The sequence below is a fragment of the Peromyscus leucopus genome, chromosome 2 (assembly GCF_004664715.2).
Source record: "Peromyscus leucopus breed LL Stock chromosome 2, UCI_PerLeu_2.1, whole genome shotgun sequence".
NCBI lineage: Eukaryota > Metazoa > Chordata > Mammalia > Rodentia > Cricetidae > Peromyscus > Peromyscus leucopus.
This window is the reverse complement of record NC_051064.1, coordinates 28,567,324-28,580,716: the sequence shown is the minus strand read 5'-3', so window position 1 is coordinate 28,580,716 and position 13,393 is coordinate 28,567,324. Positions and strand designations below refer to the sequence as shown.

Sequence of the window (13,393 nt, the reverse complement as noted above, 5' to 3'; positions counted from 1 at the left end):
AATTAATAACTTAATGGTGCACATGAAGGCTTTAGAAAAACAAGAACAAATAATGCTCCCCCCAAAGGAGACAGGAAGAGATAATCAGAATCAGGGATTAACTAATGTAATAGGAATGAAAAAAACAAGAACAATAAATGAAATGAAGAATTAGTTCTTTGAAAATACAAGAGTGACAAACCTTTAGCAAAATTGATTACAAGAAAGAGGACTCAAATTAATCAAGTTACAGATCAAAAGGAGACATCACAACAGACATTGAGGAAAGAAGATTTATAAGGCATAGTCAAGAAATTTGTATTCCACCACACTTGAAAAATCTAAGAAAATAGATGAATTTCTAGATACATACAATTTGCTAATGCAAAATTAAGATTAAATAAATAATTTAAATAGACACATATCACCTAAGGAGATAGAAGTAGTAATTAAAAATCTGCCAATGATCACACATTTTTAATTACTGTTCTTAAGAAGCAGAGGCAGGGGTACCTCTGTGAATTAGAGGCCATCCTCATCTATCTAGGGACAGGAAGCCCACTATCAAAAATTGAGGAGAAACTCAAAGCATTTACACTAAAATCAGGAAAAAGACAAGGATGTCCAGTCTCCTCTCACCTGCTCAAGATAAGTAATTGAAGTCTTAGTTACTACAATAAGACAAGTGATGGAAATGAATGTGCTACACATAGGAAAGGAAGAATGAAAAATTTTTGCACCCTGATAAGCCTCTCTGCTGATGCAGCAATCCAAATCAGACCAAATCAGATTGAATAAGAAAAGCCCCAGTGTAGCTAAAGAGCTTCTCTCCAGGTCCCACCAAGTCCCACCAAGCCCCGCGCAGTCCCATAAACCATGCATAAAATAATCACCCAGAAGCTTATATTATTATAAACTGTATGGCTGTGGCAGGCTTCTTGTTATCTATTTCTTTTGTCTTAAATTAACCCATTTCTATTAATCTATATGTTGCCACATGTTCTGTGGCTTTACCTGTTGCCTCTACATGATGTTCCCCGAAGGACAGCTGGTGTCTCCTCCCTCTGCCTTCCTCTCCTTTTCCTCTCTTCTCTCTGATAGTCCCACCTATACTTCCTGCCTCGCGATATACAGAGCGATATCCACAGCATCCCAGTTTAATGGGCAAAGCATTCCTGGGTGGTTCTCTGGCCTCCCAGAGAGGAGACAGGGTCAAGAAACTGAAAAACCACATGTCTGTTTCTTGAGGGGCAGTTTAAATACCCTATAGGAGTGTTCTTGAGTATCTCTGGGGGATGAGCCATGTTTGGCAGGGCTTTCTGAGGTGCAGGGTCTGGGCAGAGAGGTGGGGCCTCCACCAGAACATTCCAGACTTTTTGGGTATATGTATACCAGGGTGCCAAGGGGCTGAGGTGGAGGTTCCATCAGAACAAAAAAGTCAAAGTATCTTTATTTGTGGGTGATATTATTATAGACATAAAAGATCCTAAAGACTCCACCAGAAAACACCTATAGATAATAAACACATTCACCAAGTAGCAGGACACAAAATCAACACATAAAACCCTCTAACTTTCTAAATAGTATATATATATATATATAACATAAACTATATATATATATTTCTATTTACACTGAGAAAGAAATCAAGGAAACAATACCTAATTAATAGTAGACTCAAAACATCTTGGAATAGATTTAATTAAGGAATAAAAGACTTGTACAATAAAAATTTAAGACACAAAACAAAGGATAACTGAAGAAGATATTACAAGATGGAAATGCCTCGCTTGATCCTGGATTTGTAGGATTAATGTGAAAATGACCATGCTATAAAAAGCAATATATAGGGCCGAGCTCCAGGAGTTCAGTTGAAGAGAGGGAAGAAGGATTATATAAGCAAGGTGGAGGGGTCAAGATCATGATGGGGAAACCCACAGAGACAGCTGACCCGAGCTCGTGTGAGCTCACAGACAATAGACCCAGCTAGGGAGCCTGCGTGGGACCAATCTAGGCCCTCTGCATAAGGGTGACAATTATATAGCTTGGTCTGTCTGTGGGGCCTCTAGCAGTGGGACCAGGATCTGTTCCTGGCATGTGAGCTGGCTTTTTGGAACCTGGTCCCTGTGGTGGGATGTCTTGCTCAGCCTTGATGCAGTAGAGAGGAGCTTGGTCCTGCCTCAACTTGATATGCCATGCTTTGGTGACTTCATGGGAGTCCTTACCCTTTCTGAGGAGTAGATGGGGGATGTAGAAAGGAGGTGGGAAGAGGGAATGGGAGGAAAGGAGAGAGGGGAAACTGTGTTGATATGTAAAATTAAAAAAAAAATTTAAAAAGCAATAATACAGATTCCATTCAATCCATATCAAAATTCTAATGCAGTTCTTCACAGGAATTAACAAAATAATCTTAAATTTCATATGGACAAACAAAGGGCCCAGGGCAGCTATAATGATCCTTAACAATGAAAAAGCTGGTGGAGCTAGCTATCAACATCCCATATTTCAAGATATATTACAGAGATATAGTAATAAAAACAACATGGTACTGGGATAAAACCAGACTCATTTATTAATGGGATAGAATTAAAGACCAGATATAAGTTCACACACCTGCAGCCACCTGATTAAAAACGTTATGGTATTTTATTTACTCCCTGTGTGTGTGTGTGTGTGTGTGTGTGTGTGTGTGTGTGTGTTTATATCATGGCCTATGGATGGAAGTCAGAGGACAACTTGTGTGAATTGGTTCTCTCCTTCTACCTTATAGGTCCTAGGCATCAAAGTTAGTTTATTAGGCTTGGCAGAACGTGCATTCACCTACTCAGTTATCACATCAGCCTAGGTCACTTAGTTTTGACAAAGGAGTCAACAATACACATAGAAGAAAAGACAGCTTCCCCAATAAATGGTGCTTGTTAATCTGGCTGGCTGCATGGATAGGAATGCTGCCTATGCAAACTCAACTCCAAGTGGATCAAGAACTATGTAAGACCTAACACACTACATTTGGTAGAAGAGAAAACAGAAAGGACTTTATGAATGAGGCTCTGACAACAAAGGAATTCAGACCAACAATTAATAAATCCTACCACATGAAACACAACACCACCTAGACCACAAAGAAAAGCATCATTCACTTGAAAAGAGAAACTCCAGAATGGTTAAAGGTCTTTACCAGCTATTCATCTGAGACAGGATTAGTATCTAGAATATAAAAATAACTCAAAAAACTAAACAGGAAAACAAACAACCCAATTGAAAATGAGCATTGAACTAAACAAGTTCTCAAAAGATGAAACATGACTAAGAAACACTTAAAGTATGTGTAACATTCTTGGTTATGATAGAAATATAGCTTATAATTACTTTGAGATTTTGTATTACTCTAGTAAGAATGATTAAGATTAAAAAACATCATGACAAATTGTTGGCATGGGTGTGAGGAAAGGTGAACACTCATTCACTGCTGGTGGGAGTGTAAAGTGGTCCAGCCACTATGAAAATTTGCACTAGTTGGTGGTCAGTGGTGTCTAAACAACTTCTAAAACATATTAGGCTATTATCCTTGTTCTTAGATGCCTCCCAGAATGTGGTGATAATACCATATTGTTGAAGACATGACCTAGAAGCCTTCTCATTTTGGAATGGAATCTATTCTTTTTTTTTTTTATGGTTTTTCGAGACAGGGTTTCTCTGTGTAGCTTTGCGCCTTTCCTGGAACTCGCTTTGTATTTTGTAGACCAGGCTGGCCTCAAACTCACAGAGATCCTCCTGCCTCTGCCTCCCGAGTGCTGGGATTAAAGGCATGCGCCACCACTGCCCGGCATAGAATCTATTCTTATAGAAAGTCTTCTCTTTAACTAGTTTATATAAAAGCAGCTTCTAGCCTTCCATCTTTCTGGGAAATTTTAGTATAATTTTATTTGGATCTACATTTCAATTACATTTGCAATGACTCTATTTCCAAATAAGGTCATCTTCATAAGTAGCAGGGATTAGGAACTGAACATATTTTTTTTCTAAAGTTATAATTTGTTATTTTGCATTTGTTAATAAGATTCATTCACCTGGACTTTGTGAAGAAAAGTGTTAGGAATATTTATGGAAAAGTATGGATGTATTTTAAATCTGTTTAACTTTGTAAGAAGCTGTTTGTTGAACTCTTTCTTACTATGTCATGTTGACAGATCCAATTGTTCCCTTCCTTACTAGCTTCTTTCCTTCATCAGCTCTTTGTGCTGTTACCACCAGTTCTGTACCTCTCTGTGGTTTTAAATTGCATGTCCCAAATGAGTAATGATGCAGGGTAAATTTTTATGTATTCTTTATTCTGTTCATGTGATGAATTGCATTGATGAATTTCAGAATATTAAACATTTTGTATTCCTAGCATAAACTTGGAGGTTAAGTTGACTTCCTAAAATTCCTCTATAGTTTTCTGTTTTGTTGTAAAGTAGCATGAGTTTTGTGATTCATCAGTAATTGACTTTATTATAACATTTTCCCATATATTTTGCTATATTTTGATTTTCTAATAATCTTTTCTTTTTCTAGTTTTGGTATCAGAGTAATGTGCTTATACAATGATTTTGGAACTATTCTGAAGGGTTTGTGTAGAACTGATTTTTTTTTAATAAATGGAAGGAAATTCCCAGTGAAGCCATTGGTTTCAATTTTTTTAATAAAAATTTTATACTATGGACCCTTTTTTAAAAGAAAGTGTAGAACCTCTTAGGTTTTTTTTTTTTTATTAATTTTACTAATTTTGTATGTGCTTTATTCTAATCTGCTTACTTACCCCTTCAACATACTTTTTTTTTTTTTAAATCTGTGGACATGATGGAGAATAAGGGTATTGGAACCATACTTATAATTTCTTTTTTACTTTCTTTTCCCCTATTTATGAGAAAGGTAGGTTGGATACCTTATAAATACCTTACAAATACTTCAAGCCTCTGTTTACTAATGTCTGAGTGTATAGCTTATAAGTATCATGGATAGCTTTTGTTCTTTTTAAAATGTTTACTGATGTGAGCCGCATGCTCTCCTTTGGCTTCTATGCTCTTCTCTTTAAAGTTTGGTTAATCAGCTTGTCTGTGATCTGTTCTTACCTCACCAAAGTCTTATAATAAGAAAATTTTGTGTTTTTCCTGTTTTTGTATGTTGTTTTATGTAGATTATAAACAAACAAAGTATGAAAATATTTTCTATGTCCTAACCCTTCTTTCCTACACACTAGATTTCTAACAATAAATCAGTGGCCTGTTGCCTTCTGATTGAATGGATTTATATTTTAAACTAAAATAGGAGCCTTGGTTCATAATCTTTAGATTTGACTCCACTTTTATAGTATTCTCTTATAAGGGTAAGGTTTTCATGATTTATAGAGGTGCAGCTACCTTAGGCAAACAGACACCATGTTTCATTATTTTTTAAATTTCCATTTTTATACCTTTTATCCTTTTCTCCCTCAGTTGTTGGAAATGTAATTTTTTCCCTATCGATTTGTTCCTTGCACATTGAGCAGTGAAGTTTCTGTGAGACTCCTGTTACTGTTGCTAAGATGGTAGTGTCTGAAAAGCTTAGTTATACTTTGCTCCATTCAGCACTAACATTCTTGGAATCTTCCAGAACAGCTAGAGTCTCCCAGCTCTAATTTCTTGAAATTTAAGTATTTCTGCTGTTAAAAATGGGTTAGTATATTCCTTATTTTAAGCTCCACTACAGAGCTGTAGTAATAAAAACCACATGGTATTGGCATAACAACAGACACTTAGATCAATGGAATCAAATCAGAGACTCAAATGTCAACCCACATACCTATGGACAACTGATTTTTGCAAAGAAGCTAAAATCATACAATGGAAAAAAAGACAGCTTGTCTAACTGGATGTTGGCATGTAGAAGAATGCAAATAGACCCATATCTATCACCCTGCACAAAATTCATCTAAGTCTAGCAAAGACCTCAACATAAATCTACTTACACTGAACCTGATGGAAGAGAAAACGAGGAATGATCTCAAATGCTTTGGTACAGAAGACAATTTCCTGAACAGAACACCTGAACAGCACAGATACTAAGATGGACAATTAATAAATGGAACTTCATGAAATTGTACAGTTTCCATAAGGCAAAGAACATCATCAACAGGACAAAACAGTAGCCTAGAGAATGGGAAAAGATCTTTACCAAGCTGGCATCTGACAGAGGGCAGATTTCCAAAATATATAAAGAACTTAAGAAACTAGATACCAACAAACCAAATAATCTAATTAAAAAAAAAAAGGTTGCAGATGTAAACAGAGAATTCGCAACAGAAGAATCTCAAATGGCTGAAACACTTAAGGGGATGTTCAACATCCTTAGCCATGAGGGAAATGCAAATCAAAAGACTCTATAAGATTCCATCTTATACCTGTCAGAATGACTAAGATCAAAACCACAAGTGATAGCTCATGCTGGAAAGGATGTGGAGCAAGGGGAACACACCTCCATTGCTGGTGGGAGTGCAAACTTGTACAGCCACTTTGGAAGTCAGTGTGGTGGTTCCTCAGAAAACTGGGAATCAACCTGCCATTAGACCCAACTATACCACTCTTGGGCGTATACCCAAAGGATGCTCAATCATACCACAGGGACACTTGCTCAACTATGTTTGTAGCAGCTTTATTTGTAATAGCCAGAACCTGGAAACAACCTAGATGTCCATCTATGGATAAAGAAAACGTGGTTCATTTAACATAGCTGTTAAAAATCTCAATGCCAGGAAATTTGAAGGCAAATGGATGATGGGACAATAAAAATCATCCTGAGTGAGGAAACCCAGACCAATAAAGACAAACATTGTATGTACTCACTCATAAGTGGATATTAGCTATAAAATGAAGGATAATTATGCTACAATCTGCACATCCAAAGAGACAAGATAAAAAGGAAAGTTCATGGGATACACTCAGATCTCCCTGGGAAAGGGAAATAGAAGAGATTTCATGAGTGGAGTGAGGGAGGGTGGGACAGGTGAAACACAATCCTAATTAGTCTTAACAATAAAAACCCAGAGTCAGATATTAGAGTGAAAGCTGAAAGATCAGAGAAGCAGAGCAGGCAGCCACCAGAGACTTCTTACCTCTATGAAATCTCAAACTGAGTGGAGCAGATCCTGTCTCTATGAATCCTCAAACTGAATGGGGCCAAGATCCTGTCTCTACCCACCTTATATTCCTGTCTCTACCTCCCTAGTGCTGGAATTAAAGGCATGAGCCTCAGATGTGCTGGGATCAAAGGCATGATCCTGCCAAGTGCTGGGATTAAAGGCCTGTGCCACCACCACCTGGCGCTGTTTCTCATTTAGACTGGTTCAATCTCATGTAGCCCAGGGTGGCCCTGAACTCCTGATTTTTAACCTTCCTCCTCCCAAGTGCTGGGATTAAAGGTGTGTGCCACCACTGCCTGGCCTCTATGGTTAACTAGTGGCTAGCTCCATCCTCTGATCTCCAGGCAAGCTTTATTTGTCAGAACACAAAATATCACACAACAGGTGGGAACATGAGTGATCAGGTTGGGAGGGCATGAAGGGGAAGAGTGCTGAGGGGGACTCTGGGGGCGCATTTCAGGGTTGGACAGAAGTCCAGGGGGATCTCCCAGGAGTCTACAGGAAAGACTCCAGCTTAGATCCCTAGCAATAGTAGATATGTAGTCTGCACTGGCCAACTCCTGTGACCAGATTGGTGCCTAGCCCAATTGTCATCAGAGAGGTATCATATAGCAACTGATGGAAACAGATGCAAAGATCCACAGCTGAGCATTAGATGAAGTTCAGGAATCCTGAGGAGGAAGAAAAAGCACTGTAGGAGCCAGAGGGGTCAAGGACACTAAAGAAAATCTCACACAATCAACTAACCTGGGTTCCCAGGGATTCACAGAGACTGAGCTGACAACCAGGGAGCCTGCATGAGACTCACCTAGGCCCTCTGCATATATGGCACAGTTGTGTATCTTGGTCCTCTTATGGGACTCCTAAAAGTGGGAGCAGGGGCTGGCTCTCACTCTTTTACTGGCTTTTGGGATTCTACTTCTCATACTGGGTTGTCTTGCCCAGCCTTAAAACATGGGGAGGTACTTGGTCTTACTGCAACTTGATATGCAGTGTTTTATTGATAATCATAGGAGACCTGCCCTTTTCTGGATGGAGATGGAAGAGGACAGGATTGGGAGGTGGGAGGGTAGGGTAGGGGAGAGGGGCTGAGATTAGGGGATGGGGCAGGGAGGCTCCGTCTGAGATGTAAAATAAGTAGATGAACAAAAAAGTAAAACAACAACAATCAAAACAGATTGGTATTTTCTGCTAATTAAAGAAATTGTTTTTACGTATAAAAGAAGCATCTACCAAGATGATATGGTAGATTTGGCATTGCTTTTTATCCTGTAGTAGACAAGTAAAATAAAAATTTGAATTTTAAAGTAGACATTTACAAATGTAGCATTTATTTGATATATTACAGTGTCATAAATAAAATTTAAATCTATAATTTGAATATTTATTATAATGATCAAATGTAAAATATACTTTGCTTCAAATTTAGAAGAAAAATTACAGTCTAATGACTAGAATGTCATTTGAGTTTCTGAATTTATTTTTTTCTTTTGATGAATTATGAGGGTGCTCTCTAATTTCTCACTTATTAACATGCAGATTACATTTCAGATGTTTACCCCCCAAAACATCTGGCAAAATTAAAATGAAGCTGTGCAACAAAATTCTGTCAACTTTATTATATTCAAAATGAGTCATTTATTTTATAGCAACACTTTTGTATTGCTGGTGATACACAGTTTTCCTCATTTTTGTGACCTCAGTATTATCTGTTTATCTGGGACAGTTAAATAATTGATGCAAGATGTCTCAAATTCTTTCTATTTTATAATATATATTCATATATATTAACATTTAAAATTCTAATTCTAATTCTGTGCACACATATTACATGTTAGAAATAAGACTATTATAGACATTTTATCAAAAGGGGAGTTTCATGGAAGTTCTAGAGTGACTCCCAGAGGTCAGCATGACCAACAACAAGAGGTCACGAGTCTCTATGTTTGTTTTTAAATTTACTTTGGGAAATATTTTCAGCCTCAATGTAGTTTTGGCAATTATATTAGAATTTTATAAAATCAAATTTAAAACCCCAATGTTATGATGCTTTTCCAGATGAATTGAAAAAGAGAAAATTTTTATTTGTTTTGCACTCTACCTTTGTAATGTCCTGCCATAACAGTGTATGCTATTTGTGCTTCTCTAGGTGGAAACTGGAAGGTTTCAGTAACCACGAGTGGCTTTCCAAATGCAGGGACCAGCTCACAGGTTTATATTGTATTATATGGACAATGTAGAAGCTCAGTGCCTATATATCTTTATGGAAGAGATGGGGCTCGGTTTCAGGACGGACATGAAGACATCTTTACTGTAAGTCATAAAATGGAGTAGAATGTATTAATGAAGGGATACAGCCAGCGGAGCTTTGGAATGAGTGCAGCTGTCAACAGACCCTTCCTACTAAAGAACTAATCTTGTTAGTTAAAAGACTAGTTAAAAGAAATTCATGGCTGACTTTGTTCTAGCAGATTTACCAGAAGTAAATCGACCACATGGGGAAAACAATAACTAGAGAGAAACACTTTATGCTTTATAGTCATTGTTTTTATATGGTCTTGGCCACACCAGGCTGGGACTTAAGTAGGCAATTTTCACTCTCCTTCCTGTCTTCCATTATAATCTCCCCAGTCTCATCTGAGTCCTGGAACAGACTTCTTTCAGGATCACAATCTCCCATCTGACCTCCATTCCCTGTGGACTCCATCATACCTTGGAGCGGACCCAGATTTCCTCCTTCCTATGGACCCTTTCAGCACCCCTTTCTAGTGTATCTCTGTTCCTTTATATCAACCCCAGATACCTAGAAACACTTTTTACGTGGGACCTTCATTGACCATATATGGTAGGAACTCAGATAAATGATTCACATTGTGTTTCCTCTCTTCCGTTATGAATTCTCTATTCTCATCCTCAGCCTGATAACAGCCTGCTTGCAGATACCCCTCCTCCCACCTCAACTCCACCTATTGGACATCCAACTCTTGCTTCAGACCCAGGCTCCCCCTAGCCATTTCATCCCTGTCTCTTCAGATTATTCTTTGCCTTACTGCAATCTGCTTGTAGGGTCCCCTCTTCCCACTATAATTCCAACTCCCTGAAGACCCTGCCTCTTGATGTGGACCAAATCCCCTTAGCTCTTTCCTGAAGTGCCTCTCAGCTTTTTCTCCTAGCCCATGTCTATCCTCTCTGTGACCCAGGAACCCACAGAAGCAGTCTATACCAAGCAACCCATACTCACCACAGTTTCTTAAGATGCAGAGAGAGCAACAGAAACCAAGGAAAGCAATACCCACCAAATAAAAGCAAGACCAGATATCATGAATTACAATCACTTCAGTCATCCCAAACCAGATGCCTATATACTAGCACAAAACACAAATACTAACAGTAAGACAACGCCCCTCCACCAGAACTCAGACACCTCACTCCAGTAGGCCCCGAGAAAGGCACTATAGCTAAAGTCTCAGACAAAAACTTCAAAATAGCAATTGTGATTAAGTTTAAGGACCTTAAAGAGGATATGAATGAAGCCAATGAAAACACAAACAGTGAAATGAAATGTTAAAAACAATTCAAGACATGAAAATAGGAAGATAACTGTGAATGTTGCAACTCTGGGGGAAAGTTATCCTGATTGCTTGGCGAGTCAGGCTGTATCTTGAGCTGCTAGGGCAGCTGTGGTGGCTGGAGCTACAATGGTACAGCTCAGCTCTGGAGGGAAAGGTATCCTGACTGCTCTGGGAGTCAGACTATACCTTGAGCTGCTAGGCCAGTTCAGCTCTAGAGAGAAAGGTATCCTGATTGCTTGGGGGGGGGGGTCAGGCTATACCTGGAGTTGGGGTGTGGTGGAGGATGGTCTCCCTGCATGGTATAGCAATCCTGCTCCTCTCCTGGGGAGCCACCAGCTCCCACTTAAGGGGGCTTCCCAGAAGAGCTCTGATTCTTCTCCTGCCCAATGTGTTGCTTCTTTTGGTTCACTCCGCTAGAGGAGAAACCCCTGTAGAAATGTAGCCATCTCCTCTGGTTCCAATGAAAAGTTGTTATTTTTCTTCTCTACTTTGCTCAGTCCCCTAAGGGAATGTCTCTGCAAGGTTTTTTCCTGTTCAGTCCTGTAAGGGATGTCTCAGCAAGATCCTTCTGTTCAGCTCCACCTTGCTCAAACATATGTGATACAACGAAGATGGTATTAAGAGGCAAATTTATAGTATCACGTACCTGCATAAAAACAAAATTGGAGAGATCTTACATGAACTTACAGAGACTATGACAGCATGCACTGGGCCTGCATGGGTGTATACTAAATGGGTTCCTAGGAGTGAGAAGAGAAGTAGCTCTTTATCCCAGAAACTGTCTTCAATTGATAACCACTTGTAAGTGAAAAATTAATTTTCTCTGAGAAAGTCTCATTGGGAAAACAAACTACTCTTAAGGGTAGGCTTCATGCCCATCTGTAGATGGCCACAACCAAACAAACTTAATGGTACCTTTGGATGTTTTGTGTCTCATAATGTTGTACCAAGGCATTTTTTAAACTTTACAGATCCTTTGCATCATATATATATATATATATATATATATATATATATATAATGACTTCTAGTTTTATGTTTCATATGACTTCTGTGTGTGTGAATGTGTGTTCCTCTATGTCTATATGTGTTTCTACTGCTTTTCCTTTGGCTCTTTTAATTCTGTTTTTTGGTTTAGTCCTATTCCAATTTGTCTGTAGTTGTTTATTTTATAGATTTAAAGGTGAAATAACACCACTTTTCTCTCAAACTCTTCCAAACATTAAAACAGGTGAGATAGTTTCCTAATATCTTCTATAAGGTCAGCACTACCCTTATGTCAAGCCCAAAGGGAACTTGTCAAAGGAATAAAGCTACAGACTGCATGCTAATAAGCATAAAAGTCTTCAATGCTGGGAAGCTGAATCCAGAAGCACACTAAACATTATTCTATATTGTGACAAACTGGGATTCATCCAAGTAATGGGCATTGATTAAACATAGAAATAACATAAAGTGAGTGTCATAACAAATTTTAAAAAAGGATAAAGAAGAGAAATACATAATCAAGATATTGCTGAAAATTTGACAAAAAACCAACACTTTTTCAGGATAAATTGGGTGTTTTTGTTAAAAACAAACAAAAAAAAAAACAAACAAAAAAACTAGAACTAAAAAAGAACTCTGTCTTAGTTTGGGTTTTATTGCTATAAAGAGACTCCATGATCATGACAATTATTATAAAGGAAAATATTTACTTGTAGTTGGCTTACAGTTCAGAGGGTTAGTCCATTGTCATCATGGTGAGAAGCATGGCAGCATGCAGGCAGAAATGGTGCTGGAGGTTGCTGAGAGTTCTACACCTGGATTCACAGGCAGCAGGAAGTGACTAAGCTACTAGGCCTGGCTTGAGCTTCTGGGGAGCCCTCAGTAACCCACTTCCTCCAAGAAAGCCACACTTACTCCAACAATGCCACACCTCCTAATCGTGCCACTCCCCATGAGCCTATGTAGCCATTTTCGTTCAAACTACCACAAACTCCCTAACCATAATACAAGGACATTTATGTAAAACCCAAAGGTAACATCCTTAAAGATCAAAGATTGGCAGATTTCTCCCAATCAAGAACAAGACAATGATTCCAGATTTTTGCCATTGCTGCTCAGCAATGCTCTGAAAATTTTAAGTAGAGGAATTTATCAAGAAAATGAAATTAAAGACATTCAAATTAGAGAAAGAGAAAGCACATTAGAGATGGTTGCCAGGAGTTCAGGAAAGGAGGATGGGGAATAACTAAAATGTTCTGGAAGCAAAGAGTTGAAAAACGATACTGTGACCACACCACAAACCACTAAATAGCATGCTTTAGAATTTCTTAGATGTTAACATTTGTTTTTCATAATATAAACAATGTAAAAATAAAATACTCATTTTAAAAACATAAAAATGAAGTTTTGCAGAGGAATATATGTAAGAGAAGAATTTACGAGAATAAGTAAACAGTGAACAAGTAAAGCTTAAGGAAGCCAACACCTCTATAAACAAGGGGTAAATGTTACCATGCCAGGAATCAATCAACAGAGACAGGATAACAGAGGATGAAGGCAAACAGCAGAAATCAGAAAGCAGGATCTAAAAAATGGGTCAGCACATTTAGGCCTGATGACTTGAGTTCCATTCACACATGGTGAGAGAAGAAAAGCAACCTTGTGAGTTGATCTTTGACTAACATACATGTGCTAA

At 38.2% G+C, this 13,393-nt stretch overlaps 1 protein-coding gene across 1 annotated transcript in view; it reads left to right on the top strand.

Annotated features, from left to right (window-relative positions):
* Rp1 (RP1 axonemal microtubule associated) overlaps positions 1–13,393 on the top strand; it is a 294,119-nt gene that overhangs the window by 94,260 nt on the left and 186,466 nt on the right. Inside the window, exon 4 of the mRNA XM_037202448.1 lies at positions 9,288–9,451. Coding sequence (XP_037058343.1) covers positions 9,288–9,451 — 164 coding nt within the window. The remainder of the gene's footprint in view (positions 1–9,287; positions 9,452–13,393) is intronic.